The sequence below is a fragment of the Miniopterus natalensis genome, chromosome 8 (assembly GCF_054644295.1).
Source record: "Miniopterus natalensis isolate mMinNat1 chromosome 8, mMinNat1.hap1, whole genome shotgun sequence".
NCBI classification, from domain to species: Eukaryota; Metazoa; Chordata; class Mammalia; order Chiroptera; family Miniopteridae; genus Miniopterus; species Miniopterus natalensis.
The window spans coordinates 45,578,781-45,599,573 of NC_142088.1; the positions used below are offsets into that span (position 1 = coordinate 45,578,781).

Sequence of the window (20,793 nt, forward strand, 5' to 3'; positions counted from 1 at the left end):
ACCAAAAACCAAAACAAACAAAGCCACCTGGGGAGGCCTCTGCTTGTGACCTGGCCAGTTTGGCCTGTGAATAGAAATATGAAAATGGTTAGCGCGACCAAGCTGCAGGAAGGACGCGGCCTTCGCAGGCAGCGGGGCTCGGCGGTTTACCTTCAGCTTCAGGGAGTTCAGCTTCTCCTCCCGGAGGTGCTCCCTGAGCATCTCGCGGTGCAGCCGCTCCTGCTCCCTGGCGAACTCGCCCAGGGTGTACTGGCGCACGCTGTTGTGGCGGCTGGACATGCCCAGCGTGCTGCCGCCCTGGCTGGGCACGCTCGTGAAGCCCTGCCTCCTGGTGAAGTAGTACACGGTGACACAGCTGAAATGCACATTCTTCGTCCGCAGCCGCTTCTCCCGCTTGAGGATGGACGAGGCTGAAAGAGGAAGAGGCCACACCGTGAGCGCCCGGGCAGCGGGGCTGGATGGCGCGGAGAGCTGCGCGGGCCACCCGCACCTTTCTCTGGCCGGTCCCTTTGGGCAGGGGGGCACGGAAAGGGTCGTAGCTCAGAGGTCGCACGGATTTCTAGTTCCCTTCTTAACTCTTTCTGTAGCTGTGCTGGAGTAGACTTTTAAGTTCCTATAAATAGCGGATGTCTAAACAGACCTTTAGGAAAGTTGCCAGCAGTCTATGAATCAGCAGCAGAATTTAATTTCTCATTTCCCCAAACCTCCGAAGTTTTGGTTTTATGGTTTTCACCTGAGTTGCATCATACTATAATCAGAAAAGACACATACCACAAACCTTCACTTTGGATCTTATTTTGATATTGAGGCCGCTTGGCATTAAAAAAAATGTGTCTGTTTAAAATTTGTAGAATATTCCAAAAAGCAATAAAAATTCACAAAAAGTTAACTGGTGCTATTTAGATATTTTTACAATCTAAATCTAACAAAGCTTTTATTTGGTATGAATCTCACTAAATAGCATTACGGACAGTGGCATTTTAATCTAAGTGTCTTTTGAGACCACTGAAAATGCCATGAGATGCTTTCTTATTAGTTATGGAGACATCAAGATGCACAGAGCACCATGGAGGGTTGAGGTATGCACTGTGGTTGACAGAAAGAAAGTCACATTATAACCAGGACCTTTTAGAGTTGAAAGACATGCTGGACATCACCTAGCCCAGTCCTTTTATTTTATAGTGAAGTGACCCAGGCTTGCAGAATTTGAGTGATTTCTTTCAGTGAAGATAGATAGTGGCAAAGCTAATCTTTAAATCTAAAAGCTCTTGGTCTGGTGCTATATTACATGATGCCTCTCCGTTGGGTAAGGAAAGGTACAATGAATTGAAGAGGGAAATATAGAATCATGCTGTTATGGGTTGAATTGTGCCTCCTACTCCCAAAATATATTGAAGTTCTAACCCTCAACACCCCAGAATGTAACCTTATTAGGAAATAGGATCATTACAGAGGTGATCAAATCAGGGTAAGGTCTTCAGGGTGGGTATTAATCCAATATGACTAGTGTTCATATAAAAAAGGGAACATTTGAACACAGACATGCACAGAGGGAAGATGTAAGATCCAGGGAGAAGTCATGTGAAGATGGATAGAGACGGGGAATATGTGCCAAAGTCAAGGAATGTCTGGGCTACCAGAAACTGGAAAGGGCCAGGAAAGGTCCTTCCCCTATAGCTTTCAGAAGGAGCATGGCCCTGACAACACCTTGACTTTGATCTTCTAGTCTCCAGAACCGCGAGACAAGAAATTTCTGTTGTTCTAAGCCACTGACTTGGTGGCATTTTGTTACAGCAGCCCTAAGACACTAATACACACACTCAAGTAGAAAAGCAGACAGGAAGAAACAATGAACTGAGAAGAAATCCTTAGATAGTAAAAAAATATATAAACTAACATTTATGGAATGCTTCCCAAGTTCTTATGCAAAGAACCTTACATGAATCATCTCATTTTATCTTTACAGATCCTTGGGTTGATATCACCTATGTCTCCATTTTGAGGAAACCAAGTCATCAAAGGTTAAATAACATGGCCAAGGTCGTATAAGCAGTGGTGAAGCTGGGATTCCTTATTCCTGAGCCCAGGATTTTAAACATCATGTCACAGTGAGAGCTGAAGCCACTCAGGGAGTTACACATGGCTGAGAGATGTGAACTGTTACTGTCTTCAAAGATGACTTTGATTTGGAAGGTTGCATAACCAATGGGGGAAAAATACTATAATATCACTTTGGACTTATATAAGAATCTTCCTCCAAGTGGGTTCAAGTTTTTTTGTCTCATTCTCCTACCTCTCCCCATAAAACATTTAAGCCAAATACAGAGAGGCTGCTATGATTAATCTCATTTCATGGATTTATTTATTCAATAATAAGGGCCTATTGTGTGCCAAGCACTTTGTAGATGATTGGTTATATTTGGTGAGTCGACCAGATGGTGATCCTTGCCCATGAAACTTTCATTTCCAGTGATGAGCTCAGACAGAATGAACAGATTCAGAAGACTATAGAGTAAGAGAAATAGGACATTTGGGCGAGAATGTAGCTTTCCTGACTTCCTCTCCTCCTAACTGTTATACTTCTCTAGGGGAGACTGCCAGAAAGCAAATGCTTTCAAACGCGTACATAATTTTCCCATTTATTTATGTGTATGTTCACTACGACATATACTCCTGGAGGCAGAGACCATTTTCAACTTTGATTTAAAAGCTCTGATCTGCTTCATAACTGTATGCTTAAATCACCTCGAAAAAGAGGAGAATTTGTAAAAACGTAAAAGATCACCGTAGAAAGCAAAATTCAACAATCTGCCTGGTAATCTGACAGCCTCATCTGTCACCCCTTATAGCAGACTAGAGCTTCTAATTTTTGGGTGATAACTTTTAACCTTTTTCACCGTCGATATCATAAAAATGATGCCCTTAAGCCATTATCTTTTAAGGCCATACATGTACAGATAAGAAAAAATAATAATGTACTAATTTAAGATACTATTATAAGCACCTCTGGCAATTGTATTACTTATTTCTTCTAAGACAATTCATGGTACTCTAGACAAATTTCCTTCTTAAAAATTTATTTAGATTTTGTACCTATATTTTTAGATTATAAGAAGAATGCTTCAACTTTCTGCATGAATGTATTATACCACCATTTCCTAAAAAACAGATTATCCTTTCCCAAAAAGTCAATTTAGAGAAGTTTTTCTAATAGAGAGCAGGGGCCCTTCACCTGGGCTCTTGGCACTGCTAACATCGTCAAATTGTGCCAGGATTAGTGCTGTTTCCTGTTCCACAGGCATTTACCAGTCAAATCTGCACTTATGCTTGTTTCATCGTTTGCATATTAAAAATAACACTGAAAAAAGAATGATTGAAAAGTCTACAAAATATATTTAAAAGGAAGGCTTTGAAATACTATAAGATGAGCTTTATGAGGGATGTTTTAAGTGTGGGTTTTCTGAACTTAGAAACCACCCACGTCTCTCTTAGGATTGTGAATTGGAGCACTAGCATGGTCTTTTATGGGCTATCTCCTGCCTCCAGGCCTCAATTTGACTAGCATCACAAAACGAAGTCGTAAAAAGAGAGTCTCTGTTCTTCAAGCCTGGGAAAAACAGACAAATTCACTCAACACATCAGCCTTAGGGAATCTGAAACCTCCCTGATATGCCTACCTAGTAATTTGTACCCTTTGCAGAATGATTGAACTCAGCTTTGTGTCTACAGAGTTTAATGTTCCGTTTACTACTGTGAGGTCAAGAGCAAGAAAAAGGCAGGAGAAGTTATCTTTTATTGCTGCTTTAAAAATAATTCGTCTGTTTTCATGTACAATACTAATTTTTTGGTGTCTTTCGACTCCTTTTCTTTTATCCCATTCAGTTACCCTCTGAAGCAGAAGTGTCCAAATGCAACAATACTGTACATACTGCCTAGGACCAGCTCTTGGGAACCTCATTATGGCTACCACATCAGGGCATACTGGTGTTACTGTAAAATGATCACATACTATGTAGATAATGTTGGTCTTTATACATTAAAGAAATAAACAGCACAGAGTGACTGATATTAGCTATCAACAGAAGTTATTCTTCCTAAAAAGTACTTTAGAAATGAATGGAAAAGAAAATTAGGAAATTGATTGATTCACAATGCCAAGGTAAGAACTTAATTAGATAAAATAAAATCCGTATCATAAATATACAACAAGTTCATGGGCAGAGTGGATTAAAAATGGAAGTCAAAACTAAAATTGGGACAGTGTGTTTCCAGGGCCATCTCGGTGAGCCAATATTCTGCTCCCACAGAGAAGATGAATATATCAGGGTATCAGAGTTGAATCACATCAGTCTCTAAGAAAATTCAACTGACTTTGCTCCATTTCCACACTCACAAACCAGCCTGTTCATATAAATTCGAAGACACCTTCAGGTCAATAAGATGAATGAGTTGACCCATCAATTTTATTTCTTACTGAAAACAATTTCTTTTGAATTTATACTCTAGCCATTAGGAATGTGGTTAGGGTGTATCATGCCATCTGAAATGGCCTTCTCCGCATGCACCCAGACCATCATGGATCTGGGCCTGGAAAGTGGAAGACCAGGTTCCAGACCATTGATTCCACCATAGTGCAGCCACCCTGGAGCTCATGCTGGCACAGCAAGCTAGTCACCTTCTCAACCCAGACTTGTCCCTTTTTGTGCCAACAACTACCAGCAAAGCCCTGGTATAGCTGGAAAGGCAGAAAGCAGTAAACAAGCTAAGTATTTTGTCACTAAATCTGGGAAAAGCAAGTTGAGAGTTCATGGTCCAGTCTGATGTTAAACAAGGGGTAAATCATGGAAAATATTAATTCTACTATTTGGGTCCAAAGGCAATAGTACACTTTTCTCTCCTATGCTCTGCGGTCAAAAGAACAATATCAGATGATTTGTAAATTTATATTCTGAGCTTATTCCTCATTTATCTGGGGGAAATTTAGTAGAAGCAAAGCGAGATTGCTGAAATTAACTTGTTATCTTGGTAAATCCTGGGCAATCAAAACGCATGTTTTTAAAACATACAGACCAAATTAATAGGGGCTCTGGCAGTGTGCATGTTGCTTCTTACCTTTGAAGAACAAATCAAGAGGAGATCAGACATAGGAAACCAGGAAGCCTCGCTTAACCCAAAACTCTGGAAATAGTTCATATAGAAACTAGCCTAACAGCTTAGATACAAAATCAGTTTTCAATGGTTAAAGTTATTAAGATTTTTTTAAAAGTCCTAATCTTTACAAGTGACTTCTGCATATTTCCTGTGATCACATTCTCACATTTTTATCCATCTTGACATGTTGGTCAAGGTTGGCTCTCTTGATGAGGGTGCCGCCCACATGGTCTTGAATTGTAACCGTAAGTAAGGAGTGAAAATCGATCTAGCAACCAAGAAATATAGGAAGAGTTCCTCTGCAAATAAAATCTAGTTTGCTATCAAAAGCAATTCATCCTTGTTTTAATTGTTCTCCTTTATCCTTTACATTTACATCTTCAAGTTTCCTGAATGTAGTTGCCCCAGTTGTGTTTTTTGTTAGTTTGCTCAAGTAAGGCATTTAGGGCAGTTGTAAATCATTCAAGTGGGAGCAAGTCCAAAAGACATACTCTTGGGCCTGGGTGAATGAGGCAAAATGAAAGTAAAGACTAATTAGAACTATGTTCTTTCCCACTATGAACAAAATCCAAATTATCTAAACTATGTAATGTAAAGTGGTCTATTACAAATATTACATTATTTTATACTCAGTGTGGTATTTTATACTCAGTTATGAAGGCTATAAAACACACACAAACAATCACAAACAAAAGAGACTCTCCCAAATGCTGGACATGTGATAGGCAATATTGCGTATACCCAATATTTTGGAATTAAAGTGCTTTGCATTTCCAAAAAGGGACTGAGACAAAGTCAGCAAATGTAAGAAAATGTCGGAATCCACCAAACAGACAACAAATCAGGAACTATTTTTTTCTTTTTCTTCTACTGTTCCTATTACTATGAAAGTAACATTAAAAAAACAAAAGATCAAAGAAAAACAGGTCCCACCTACAGGGATACTCGAGATGCCAAGTCCACATTTGTATCTGGTTCCCTATAGTGAGAATGATAGCTCCAAATGCTTTGCAAATTGTACCACATCTCGCTCCTCAGCCCCTAAATGCCACTCTTCCCCATCTCAAATCAACCAGCCAACTCATGTACTAGTCAGTAAAGCAGCAAATAGATGGAACCATATAAAATACGATAAACATTCATAAGAACTAGTCATCATTCTGAATTCAGTCCTTCTATAGAGGAGGAATAGTTTTATAATTCATAGACAAAATTAGGTAGTTTAAACATTTAGCTGTATTTTCCACTCTAATAGTAAGTTCAAAATATTCACAATGAATTTGCCCTCAGGGCTAGTAACATCTTTCGAGCACTGCAGCTTCTGAGTGAAATAATTTAAGAGGAGACCCTTTTGTTTAAGTTATTAGGGTATAAAAACAAAACCAAAAATAAAACCCTCTCATATAAGACTGAGAAATAATAAGTATTCTATCAAGAGATGTACAAATACTGCATATGCATTTAAACAAAAAAATATTAGCAAGAATAGAAATAACATAAAAAGATGACCCTCAAGGCTGGCTGACTAAAGCTTTGTTTTGCATCATAAACATGCATGTCACGCCCTCACCCATTCAGTCTGTCAGCTACAGTCACACAAGCAAGCGAGAGATCTGTACCGAGGAAACCGGCTCTCCTGAGTCTCCCCAGACAGCTACAGCCCAGGCTGCCAGCACACTGCAAAGCTGAATTTGACATTAGAGGGGTAGTTTAATAACAGAAGCATTGACTTGTAATTCTCAGCTTGGAAAAAAGTAAGGCTTACCACCCAGGATTTTGATGTACATTCAGAAAGCTGCACATAAAAATTAAGTGTAAACTTTGACCTCCAGCTTTGATGTCATAAATAATTAAAATGATTAACTCACAAAGATTAATCATTTTTCAGAACTAGCTATTTTTCATCCACACATTTCTACTTATTACAGATGCTCCCTGCATGTTCTAATTCTTGTGAGTAATCTTTAAAAAAAAAAAGGTGAGGGAAGGGGGTCGTTTTGTTCTCATACTTGTTAGGACACAAGGAATAAATACTATATTTTATTGTTATAAAACTGAAATTGAAAAATTGAAAATGCAAAAAATTGAAAAAAGAAAACAAGTTCTCTTTCACATATAATCTTAACATATAATTGACTTAGCACTGAGCCTTGTCCCTCTTACATTAAATTGACATTCTCATAAAAATGTGATGTGACTGCAGTATGTCCCAGCCACCAGCATAAAATGCAATTAACATTGGGGATGGAGGATTGTTACACTAAAACAAAATTTAGATTAAACTAGAGATTAAAATAGTACCGCTAACAAAGCGATCTACTGATTTTCATTCTAATGTTCCTTTTGCATCAATTCATCTATCAAATTTATAGTACTAGGCATTATGAATTTTGGTGTTCTAATTCTAGTTTGACATGCAGTCTTCCTTCTGGCTCAATTTTGTCTTTACATGGTACATTACTTAAATAAAATCTGTACATTAAGATCCTTGAGCAAAATATCTGAAACACAATGTAATACTAAAATATTTTGCTAAATTTAGGCCCTGCATTCTGATCAGTTCGCCCAAAGAAGACTGGAAGTTGGGATTTTTTTTCTCCTGTTCCATATACTCGCTACCCATCTAACTTTATTACTAGTAAGACCATTTTACAGAATTTTGATCAATGTTACCAGCTCTTTTCTCTTTTCACACTATGTACATTTCTTTAGATAACATTAAACTTTTCCAAAGAATCATTAAGGTTTCTAAAGAGTGATTATTAAGATTTATATATGGAAGATATGTAATTATTGAGATATTTAACTGTCTTTTCACTTTTTAAATAACACTTTTTTATTATAAGCATGTCATGAGTTAGAGAAAATATTGTTCTGTCCTGATACTGGAAAAATAATAAATTGTGAAATATTGTAATCAATTAAACACCTGAATTCTAACACTTGCTAAGACCCATTATAGTGAATACATTAATGAGCATCTGCATTTCTTAGCTCCTGCACTAATATTTTCAGAATTATGTTTATCTGCCTCTTAAGAATATTACCAGAAATAATTACCTTTGTAAAATGCCTTAAGAAACACAGATGGAAAGCATTACATATGCACAATACTATCTCGCTGATGCTGTTAAACCAAATAAAAAGCGTGAGAAAATCAAGTACCACCTACTTCCCAGCTTGTTTCCTTAGTCTCTCATATGTGCAATTAAACCCTAAAAACTTCATGCTAAAGAAACACATTTCACTGCTACTAAAGTAACAGCTATTTCCAAAATATATAAACCTATACTCTCCTTTTATTAAAATCTCAACATGGATATCATCTTAAGACCATACCGTTTCTTATTGTGGAAAAAGGTAGTCGTTACTAAACATGAATAGTCCCAGCTCTGGCTGCAGTCCAAGGTGTAAGCACTTTCCTCTGCTGTCTCAGCAATTCTCCTGATGTCAAAGACACATTAAAATAAATGGGAACCATATGGCTCTGCAGCAGAATGCCTGCGCTCTTACAACCGAGAGGGCAATGCAATTCATTACCACCATCGGAGAAATATTTGAGGGACATGGAATATCTCACTGCAAAATAAAGCCGCATGAGGCAGGCCATTTGATTAAAAGTCTCACACAATGACAGAAGGAGACATTTGCTATTCTTCAGCTCTACCAACCTGTTTTGCTGCTTTTTACATTTTCTCAACACCACCAGGAGCCTTTCCTGCTGGAAGGATTAAACAGCACTTTCCACCTGCTCAATGACTTTCCCACACAGTATTTCATCTGGTGCAACAATATAGCCCCATCAAGCCTAATATATCATAATAATGCAGGTCAGAACATCACTTAACAACAATAGCAACAAACACAAAATCCTCAACAATAAGAGCAGCAAAACTCTTCTAAGATCAAGTCATCCTGGAGAGCAACTCCAGGTGAAAGACTATACAATTGAACTTTGAACTCTGCCAGGAAGAACGAAATCTGGAAGCTTGACTTCTCTTTTTATCCTTAAGCTTAAAATACCTTTACTATATTTATCCCAAATAAAAATACAAATCATTGAAAAAAGATAAAAGGAAGAAATTAATTAATGCTGTATTGCTGGCTCCATGTCAGAAATTGTAAATTTTAAAAAGGGATCCAGGGCTGCAGAGCTGCAATTAAAGCAGAGGTTAGGAAGGCAGGTGGGAGAGGGACAACTAGGGTTACTGAGGTGCCTTCTGTTTGCCGGCTGTCAATGAACAATTTGGGAATTATTCATTGAATAATCAAAACCAAAAAGACATACTTTTTTCTATGATTTTTCTATAAACATACCTATTTTTTGGTTGACCATATGCTTAGTTTTCATTGTATTTTTTATTGTCTCTTAATAGTTGTTAAAACTATGAATAAAGAAATTGCTTACACACAATGTCTAGTGTCGAATTGTTACTCAATATCTACTAGAAAAATAAAATTGAGACTCAGCTCAAATGTTAACTCCAGAAAGCCTTTCATAGCACCCTTAGGGTAAGGTGAGTGCTCTATCTTCACATTTCCAGAGCATCACTGCCTCGATATTGATAACATTAGTGTGTGTCTCTCCTCCACTAGTGTTCAATTAAGACCTAGGGTGAGGACTGCACTCCCTGGGGAGCCCTCAGCAGACAGCATACTGCTGGGCACCTAGGACTCACTTGATAAGAGTTTAATTAAGTTCCATGAATGAATATATGAACAATGGGCTAAATAAACAATTACATTTCCTAAACATGTTTTTCTTAATTTTAAACGATAAGATGACATTTGACACCTTTCCCCTGAAGCCTCATGGTCACCATGTCTTCCTTCCTCACTAATTTCTAGACATTTTATTTTCCTGGGGCACTTTTCAATTAAAAAGAATGTATTGAAGAGAGCACACATCACCTTCATGGCTAGAGGGTATTAGAGGGCATAACTTCTGTATTAGAAACCATCAGAAATATGCTATATTTTACATACCAGATTATCTAAGATAACAAACCAACCATGGTATCGTAATAAACCTCTAAACAGTCCATCAATGATGAGCTTGTAAAACCACCTCTAAAAACCAAGTAGTTGCTCAGAGGAACAGTTACCTGAATATTATAAAATGATTTTGAAAGAGAAATTCTGCTGATAAAATATCACTAATTGGTATTGACTGACAGCAAAAACACGACTGAAATTCCTGCCTTTAGCAATCCATAGATGATAGATCTGCAAAATCATTCTGTCTCTTAGTATTTAAATTGTCATCTTTGCCTTAGAACAGTGACTGTCCTGTAAAATAAAATCATATTGCTCAAGATTTATGAATTTCCTATGAAATGTAATACACAGACCTGCTCTACGACAGACGACTTTCTCCTTTTGGTGGTAGTGGTGATGAGACATAAGAAAAAGGCCCAGTTGATGACACCCTGAGACAAAGCGCAGAAATAAGCAAGGGGGATGTTAAATTTTTATGGAAATATGAAAGCAGGATAGAACTGAAACAATGTGGGCTGGAATGAAAATTGAATGAGGACAGAGATTTGTCATGTCTGGGACTGAACTTACCCTAAAGCAAAAAAGTTGTCCTGTTAATGTTTCCTGAATGAGGGCAAAAGACTTGAGATTTCTGGGGTCAGAACAAACTGCTTTATTATTCCCAATATATCAAGTGTCATGAACGTCATGTGTGTGTCAGTATTTCTGGTCCCCCAGATTCTACAGGGGCAATGTGTGTGGGGGCAGGGCAAATAGGAATTACACACACAGTAGGTTTGCATTGTACCAAAGACATAATGAGTGTGGGAAACCACTGCTTTTCAGTGAGCATGTAAGCAAGCCTGCTTTTTGTCCCAGAAGGAGACATTACCTCATCGCTCAAGGTTGACTGCTACAAACACAACTCTGAAAACCAGCTCAGGTAAAAAGGGGTCAGGTCAGTGGATTCTTGGCATCCTCAGAAAGACACGTAGGAATGCGAAAACCCATGGAGGAGTGTCTCCCAACAGAATTTTTATTTATTTTTTACATTCATATATCCCAGGAACCTGGAATAGTATGTCACAGAGTAGATATTCAATACATAATTGTTTAATAAGTGAGTGGGGTTTATTGATATGTTTCTACTCTTATTAAACACTGTAATTCTTATAAAATGTTAATTTCACAAGCACATATGCATAACTATCATTTAATATGTGAAAGCAATATTCAAAAAACATGTAAAGAAACCATCTTTTCCTACAAAGAGTCTACGAACTAAGACAGTTCCTAAAGAATGCTTAATGAGTTATTTTTATTACTGTGAGAGAAAATCAATCCAAAGAACTCTGGAATGATTTCAGCAGTTCCAGGAGTGGTATCAGCTACAGCTCTCCTATCACATCTGTGATCTATGTATATTTTTTACTCTCAGGTACCCCCTGGATACATAGAAACAGTCCCAAAGGATCTATGCTTGCCCTTTTCTATGCTACTCTTATGATATATGCGTTATCTGTTACAAAAAATAATTTTCCCCAAGCCAAAGTAACCCCAGGTTTGGACTTTGTAAAGGAGAAAGGCTTCTTCCCTCTCCCCCTCCGCCTATGTTTGAGGAGCCTATATTCCTTGGGATAGAAGAGGAAAACAAGCAGAATCATGAGTATACAATATTTTGCAAAAGCAGAATTCAGTTTCTTTCATCTTTAAGAGCATCACTTCTCAAGATTTCTGTTTCTTTTATCATCTGGAGCACACTCGATTTCCAAATTCTGGCTCACAGCAGTCCCCATTAACCACTTCCCCTGACCTCCCTCTCATGTACAACAATCTTCAATGCGTCAAAATTTGATTTTTAAGTGACTTACACAAGCAAAATATTCAACTCTGACCCTTGACAGAGATCAATTTAATCACCAAAGAGGCTCTTGGACTTTAGAATCAGAAAAAGGAAAACAGTGAGAAGTAGATTCACTTTAAGGTAGACTTGGCCTTGGCCCCCAGACTTCTGGCCTTTGATAGGGATTCAGTAGAGATAACACAGAATGTTGAGAATGTGAATAATTTTGGGAGAGTTAAGGGACTATTATTGTTCTCAGGTGGTATTGGATATAACTACTTTCCTTCAGCAGAAGTTATCTTTTTTCTTTAGTATGTCACTGGAATTAAGAAAGACTGGAGGAGGCCACAGGTACCTTTGAGCAAAGAACTCCTCAGGCAAGGAAGATAAAATAATCTGAGGTGTCCAGGGAAGCTCCAGAGTATTGGGGAAAGATAACCTAGGACTTTGTGAACCATTTCTGCGGTCTCGTTTAACACTGCATGGAATACATGGAATATTACAGCAATACAGTTCCATAATTTATACATAAAATAAGGATATTGGTATGATGCTAGTTTTAATGATAGAAGTGTGTGACCACAAAAGTTTGGAAAGCTACTAGTACACAAGAGGTGAGACTGAGTAAAGGACAAATTTGGATAATTTTAAAGTATTGCTTTTATTAGTGAAGTTTTGCTTGTAGGTTTACTATGTGCCAACGACCTTCCTTAGTGCTTTTTAGGTATTATTTGAATCCTCACATCAATACAATCATAGTTTGAATAGGTAGAACTGTACCAATTTTATAAATGAAACTGAGGTCCAGGGAGGTGAAGTAATTTAACAAAACCTCACATCTGGTAACACAGAGGCCTGATTTGAATGCAGACAGTGTCAGTCCATAGCTCAAGTTCTGGAATGGTCTAACATTCTCTCTGCTTCCTTCTTATATTCTATGAGCACCTGCTCCCAGGACCCCAACAAAATCTAGAGTTATGGCAATGATAATCCAGCTGCACTGTTAAAACAGGAAGAGAAAGCAAGCTGCCTGATTCTTAGCAGCAGTCAGAAGCAGCATGAGAAACCATTGTAAACCTCTGCTGTTTTATTAGCAGACCGCTTGTGGCCTGGAGCTGTAAATCCTAATGACACAGGCTTTGGAGTCGGACACACCAGTAGGTTCATTGCCACCTTAGGTCAGTTACTTAAATCCTGTTTCTTTACCTGAAATCTCCTAGGGATGTTGTGACAAAATAGAGGTTATAAACATGAACTCTGCAGCCAAAGCACTTAGTTCAAATCCTGACCCTACCATTTACTTGCTGTGTGACCTTGGACAATTCACTTTCTCTATGTCTCATATATAAAATGCTTTTAATAATAATACCTATTACATAGGGTTGTTACAAGGATTAAACAAATTAGTATTTGTAAAGCATTAAACAATGCTTGGAGCATAATAAGTATTAGATAAGTGTTAAGTAAAAATGAAGAAATCAATAACTTATTCATATAATTTGAATTCACATAAATCATTTATGTAAAGCAGTGGGGTGCTTGAAATAGAGCAATCGATTGGTCTTAACTATTTATTGGCAGTGTCTAACCCCATATGACAAGGGTTTTACAATTAAAATACTTTATTCTGTACTTTAAATGTACAGTATTCTATACTTTTGTTTGTTATTACATTTATTTTTGGTACATCTTGGGCATTGACTATCTGACATATATATATATGAGAGATAATTGACATTCATACTGGGGACTACGCAAAGTCCTAGGGCTATAACCGTAAGAGACAAAATGTAACTGTAAGAAACAACTGTCTAGGGAAGATATCTTAACTTTGATTTTGTGGAGGAGAAATTGGAGGCTCACAGTCATTCTCACCCAAGGTCACAAGACGGTAAATGAGACCCCCATTCACCTCTGTCCCGTCCCGTGGGTGGCCTTGCCATTTCCTGTCTGCTCTCCCTCCCCAGGTGTCAGCATGTGGGCTTCGTCATTCTCAGTTTTGCTCTTTCCTTGCTGTGGGTGTGGCAACTCCTATCTGTATTTCAAAATTATAGGTTTTAAAGAACATTTTTCTTTCTCTGGTTTTCTTTAAGATGAACTAATTTACATGAATCTGTCTAGTCATCCCTTGAGTCACCCATATTTATCACCATTCGCCTGTGGCCAGATTGCTAAAATAGGAAGATACGGTCAATCTTCACCATTCATGGGTTCGCCTCCTCATGTAAACTAATTGGGGACCCCAGATCCACGCTGGTGGCACTTTCCCAGCCACGCACAGTGGGGAAGGCTTCGGGCCACCTCCCACTCCCGGCGCAGGCTGAACGAGGTGACCGTGGGCCCTCTGGTTTTAGCTCTCCCACCGTAAACAAGCACCCTCAGTGTGGGAGGGTTAGTGCCATATTATTTGCTCTTTTGTGCCTTGTGTAGGTCATTTTGCTGTTTAAAATGGCCCTGAAGTGCAGTGCTGCAGGGCACAGGAAGGCTGCGAAGGCCGGAGAGCATTCCTGCGTCAGGCCCGCTGGGCTCAGGCCTGAGTCTCAGTGCCGCTGGCCATGAGCTTAACCTTAATCAATCAGCAGTGTATATTAAATAAGGTGTCTTTCAACAGAAACACACTAAACGAGGTATGTATTGATTGGTGAATGAAAATGTTATGACCAGAGGCTCCCAGAAACCTAGCCCTGCATTTCTCTAGGAACAACGGCCCTGTATCTGCTGATTTCGTCTTCACTGAGACCTTATGGAAAATAACCCCCATGAATAATGAGAATCAGCTGTACTTTCTCTCTGTTCATGGGACAGTTTTCTAACAATTAATAGAAGATCAAACTGCAAAAATAGAAAGCTAACAAAAAATTATATTCAAATGTTTAAAGTGTGTAAAAAAGTGTTCAACTTCATTAATAATCAGAGGAATAAAAATGAAAACAAAAGCAAAATACAACTTTCTCACATTTAATTAGCAAATAATATAAAATTATAATAAACTTACATTGTAATAACAGTACAAAGAGATGAGTACTTTTCTGTACTACTGGTTGGTATATAAATTATAACATTTTCAGGAAGTAATTTCTTAATGTATACCAAGAACCTTAAAAAAAATCTTCATCTTTTTTGAATAAAAATTCTGAATCTAGGAATCAACCTTAAAGATATAATCAGAAATGTAGAAAATTATTGATGTCCAAACACATTCCTCATTAGGTTATGTGTAACAATAACAAATTGACAATTACTTAAGTGCTCAACATTGTAAAAATGGGTGAGTAAAGTGAGGCTCTGTCTATATGAAGGGATATTTTTATAATCAATAAAATAAGATTTTGTAGATGTTTTAACAGTACTAGAAAATGCTTGAAAGGTCTTCCTTTCAAGGCAGGCTCAAATCCACCAGACAGTGTTCAGAGAAAAAAAGAACAGATTAGAAAAAAAAGTTTAAAGATATGTAGCAACTATATAATAATACATACAAAAATACTGGGACAAAAACCACAATGCTAATATTGGTTGTCTTGGTGGTGATAACATTAACAATAAAAAATATATATTTTTTATACTCTTTTGAACTTTCCAACTTTTATGCAAGGAACATGATAGAAAGCAAAACACAAAGATGGTAAATCCTCTATTTTGTACTTTACAAAACACTCCTATAGTTTTCTGAACATAAGACAATAAAAATGTTTAATACATCATAAAGTGGCATTACTATAAATGAGTCATCTTATACCCTAGCACTTATGACCATATGTTTCACATTTTCAAAAGTCCATTAAACATAAGCACAAGTACTTATTCATAGAATTCCATAAAGTAGGTTTAAGAGCATAAACCACTCCATAGTGGTTATGAATGTGCCGTTCCTTGCTGGTCCCATTACAACCAGCTGTGAGTACTAATCCCACCTAATTCTAAGCCAATGAGAATGAGCCTGGAAAGATATTAATAGCACCATCTCCATTAGCATGCCAGGTATACACTTAGTTTGGTCTTCCTTTCAAGGCAGACTCAAATCCACCAGATAGTAGCATTTCTGCCAAATCTCCATGTAAAGACCCAGACAGTGTGCAGCAGCCTGAATCTCAGTTCTAGATTTGATTCCATTTCCCTGTTGGAATTCAATATTCCCTAGCAGAGCTCTAGTCTGGTTTAGGTCTTTCATCCTACTCAGGACTTGGTCTTGTTCCTTTAGTTCCAAGCTATTGTATGAGTTCCTGCTATAGGCTTGTTTAGTTAACCTAGAATCATAGCCTGTGACCTGCCTGTTTATCTGATCCAGCAATGTTTTCTGCCACACTTCTTTCCACTATATCACATATTTTAGCTAAAAACAAAACAAAACAAAAACAAGACTGACTTAGATCAGAGCTGCATATTCTACAATAGCTGCAGTATTGTGAGTAGGACTGCTGATCATCTGACATAAGGGTCCACCCTACTTCTCAGTGACTGCCCTTAGTCTCAGTTAACCAGTCACAAACCAAACCTCAGTGTGCTCTCTCCAGCACTGGTAAAAAACAAAACAAATGAATTTAAAACCAATGAGCCAACCAAGGCTTCATACTCTAGTTATTTAAAAAATAATAAAAAGTGTAGCAGCATTAGCATGATGGAACTTTGGAATGGGTAGAAAAATATCCATAGAATGTAAGTTTTGCTAGAATTTAAATAAGTGTGTGATTTACATATACAGGTATCACATATGTGTGTTTTTACAGGCATATACCCACTCATGATAAGTATGGTATCTGGTTGATTTGCCAGTTTGGTTTCAGTGATGCCAAGGTCATACACGGTAATAGTGATCGGTGCTGTAAGATGAAAACTAAACAGGAGAGATTTGTTTGAATTACACAAATACATCAACATCGCCAGGAAAGCTTCTCAAGACAGGTCTTACTGATGAAGTTAGAACTGTTATCTTCATTTCCAGATCTCTAAAAACACATAATCTTCCTGCGTCATTCACTCCTTCAAAGAGTTCCTCACCTAGCCACTCCTAATTTATCCATTGATTCATGCATCAAATTATGCATGCATGCATTCATGTTTATTCACTCACTGAATAAATATATATTAAGCACTTGAAACCCAGGCAATTTCTAAGCAGCTTCTGCATAAAATGTTAATCTGCTTACATTGAGTTTGTCACCAGCTATAGCTGAAAAGAACAAAGTTTATTTGACTCAGTGAAAGGCACTGTTCCTCTAAGGTTGGTAGGAATAATATTAAAACACAAGGCCATGTGTTTATATAGATTCAGAAATGGGGTTTCAACAAAAACCAGGTTTCCTTACCCTCGGGTCTGCTTGCTACTCCCTGAGCTGTGTTTGGATATGTGAGTTTAGGAGTAGAAGCTGGAGGGAGCTAAAGGGCTTTGCATAATGGAAGGAGATGACTTACAGCTCTCAGGGGAGCAATTCAGGAGAAAAGGAGAGACTGTGCAGGAGAGAGTCAGAGTGGAGCCAGGGGGATGGAGGGAGGTTTGCATTTTGTCATGTAATGACTACCTATGACTCTGAACTAGATTTTCAATTCTAAAGAATCCTGTAATTCTGGCCTGTGACCCTGGTGAGCTGCACTGGACGATGACCACAACATCTAGATGCAGACTGTCATCTAACAAAATCCAGACCAGTCCAGGCTAATCTTACCATTAGATAAGATACTGTGTGTAGACAACACAATATTGTCTCCTATGGAAATAATAAAATTAAGGATTTAAAATAGGTATTTGTCCTGCGTTTGAAACATTTTATGATGCCATGCATGTTCCTCCAGGAGCACACATTACCTTGTTTCTCTCTCACCTGCTCTTCCTTTCTGCCTCACTGAATGCCAATGCCCTTATCAAAACAGCTGATTATCCCAGAGTTAAGGCTCAAATGTGCCTCTGAGAATGAGAATAAAGGTTTCTGAAGACTTTGGAATTTAAACTTTCAATTTAAAAATGCCTTCTTGCCTGGCCAGGCGTGGCTCAGTGGTTGAGCATCGACCTAGGATCCAGGCGATCGGGGTTCGATTCCCGGTCAGGGCACATGCCTGGGGTGCAGGCTAGGCAGCCGATCAATGACTCTCTCATCATTGATGTTTCTCTCTCTCTCCTTCTTCTTTCCTCTCTCTAAAATCAATAAAGATATATTTTTTAAAAAAATGCCTTCTTTTCCTGGGAGGAAAACAAGGACAGGCTTTTGTTAACCAAGATGAATCAAGCTGCCCTGTGTGGTATTGGGATACATTTTTGATAGATAGAAAGAAAATAAAAGTTTTTCCAGGTTCCACCTAGTTATCTCCACTATGATCACAGTAGACTTCTCAAACAGAAGGGAAAGGATGGCCTCACAGGAGCCCCAGGGGACCAGCCTGGCTGCACTGCTTTGGCAGCTCTCCCACTCATCAGATAGGCCCCCAGGGGCTCTCAGTGTGTACAGTAATTCACAGGGGGAGAGCAATCAGCTCCCTCTGCTGAGAACCCAGACGGAAGCTCCAGGCGGGCTCCCTCCCCAGCTCTAGCTCGGATGCCCCTCAGGACTGCACTGGCTGCACCCGGTGGCCTGCTGGGTCTAGAACACGCTGGGCACTCTGGAGCATCCCAAGAGGAACACACGTTCCTTCCTGGGTGAGATGACAATACAGTAAGACACACAGAAGCACAAAACATAGCAAGGCAACCATGCCAGTGTTAAAATGGCTAATCCCACAGCTTGTATCAGTGTACTTTCCACACCCTAGGGTGCAATTACTGTCACCTGACAGGCAGGTCTCCTCATGATGTGAATGAGCAAGGAGCATGCTTCATGGGTCTTTATATTCTCAGCCCCTAGCCCAAGGCCTAGCATATTTCTCTGAGTAATCCAGGTCTCTGCTCGCATGTCCCTTTCTCTAACTGCCCATCATTCTCCATTTCCTTTTCCCCCTTTGTTTTTGTCAGAGTCTCTATCACTGCCTGATGTTATGTAGTGTCTGTAATATCCGTTTTGACCGTCCGAATATAAACTTTGTAAGAACAGGACCTTTATCAGCCTTGTTCACCAATGTATCCCCGGTGCCTAGAACACAGCAGAATAGGTGCTTAATATATATTTTACAAATGATATCTTACAACAATAAATATTTGTTGAATGAATGAATTGCCTTAATACTGTAACAGATGTAAGGAGTGCTATGAAAATTTAATAAAGAAATTAATCTTGGTTACCAAAGGATCAGGGAAGTTTCACAGAGCAGGGCTTTGAAAGTATGGGTAGCATTTCAGTAGTTCTGAAAAGTGCCCCCAAGTTGTAAGGCGCAGAACACATTCCGGGAAGCAATAGTGGGTGGTTGTGGAGGAGGTTCTGTTCATACTTCAGTTACTTATTTAATTTAACAGATATTTTTTGACTATCTACTACATGCCAGGCACTATTTTTAGCACACAGGAAATGAACAAAAGAATAAGACCTAGCATTGAACAAGAAATAGGGGAATAGGCTAGCTTAATTTTAAGCTTAAATCTTGTGATCAGGAAATGGAATTTTATTCTGTACTCAGTGGGGAGTCCTGGAAAGCTTGTAAGCTGGGGGATTCAAGTTATTATGTAGAAAACAAAGGAAGGCATTAGAATGTCGAATAAAACAAGACTAAAGAAGCTGCAGTTTTTCAGAAATTATTGCTTTCTTTTTGTAATTAAAAAATATCTAAATATTTCCATGCAGGTTCATAAGAAATCCTAGAAAAATAACAAGATAAAGATAAATATATTATTGATGCCAGAATGTGAAGTCTTTCTTAAAGATAGAGACTCAAAATCTGCAGACTCCAGGAGGTTAATGTTCCACATTCTAACATAGCTACAGGTGATGTAAGTGATAGAAGAATAAAAGACAGCTCTGGCGGCCTTCCTATAACAATATTATTGCATTATCCTCCGGAGTAGAGCATCCCTAGGTTTAAAATACTTAAAATGGTATTATCAGGTAATGATTGGGATGGATGCTTTAAGAGCCATTAAACAAGCTTAACCACACAATCAGTGTCTGCTTCACTCAGGCAGGCCTTTTGCTAAGTTGAAGGTGACAGGATCACTTGCATTAAGTATGGCATGAAAAAGTTCAGATGTTACTGAATGTATCAAAAAGGGAAGAAAACTAACATTATTCACACGTGTACCACAGTGCTAAATGTTTTTCAGGTTTTATCTCGTTCATTCTTGGCACAGCCCTACAATGGAGATAAAGGGCTTCTGTTCTGCAGATAGGAAACGGAAACTGACAGCTGGTAAGTGGCTTAGTCCACGTAGTTCAACCAAATTTGAGAGAGAAAGTTCTGATAAAAACAGTAGCAAAATAAGATATGGGTAAACCATGGTGTATGCCATGATTATACTCATTGGAAATATCCTATGAAGAAATATTTATTTAATCCAAGTTATTTTCTATGAATTTACCTAAATATGAATGGACTTAGGTTTTTTTATTTCTAGACTTAGCTTTTTAAACTGTAAATGTTAGGCTCTAAAGTCTCAATACAGAGACAGACTGTTAATGGAGAGAGAGAGAACATTTGGTTTCTCTTATTTCACTTTTTTTTTTCCACAATAGGATGACAGATTTGTGGCACTGATAAGAAAATAAAAACAGTAGCAAAATAACACTTTCTCACTAAATTCAGGATTAATACCTAGGCTATATTCTAAGCACTTATAAAATGCTTAATGGTTTTCTATTATCAGTAGTGTGATGGTGGTCATATTTCATTATCATTTCTAGGCCTGGCCACGCAGTGCAGATATTGTGAAAATACTACAAGCAAGTCTCGAGTCGGTGCTTTAAATGCCA

General features: G+C 38.2%; 1 protein-coding gene across 2 annotated transcripts in view; it reads right to left on the minus strand.

The window, feature by feature from the left end:
* The window catches only part of CSRNP3 (cysteine and serine rich nuclear protein 3), a 158,371-nt gene that overhangs the window by 21,857 nt on the left and 115,721 nt on the right, over nt 1-20,793 (minus strand). For both annotated transcript variants that reach the window (XM_016198715.2, XM_016198778.2), the window contains one exon: nt 151-410. In XM_016198715.2, coding sequence (XP_016054201.2) covers nt 151-410 — 260 coding nt within the window. The remainder of the gene's footprint in view (nt 1-150; nt 411-20,793) is intronic.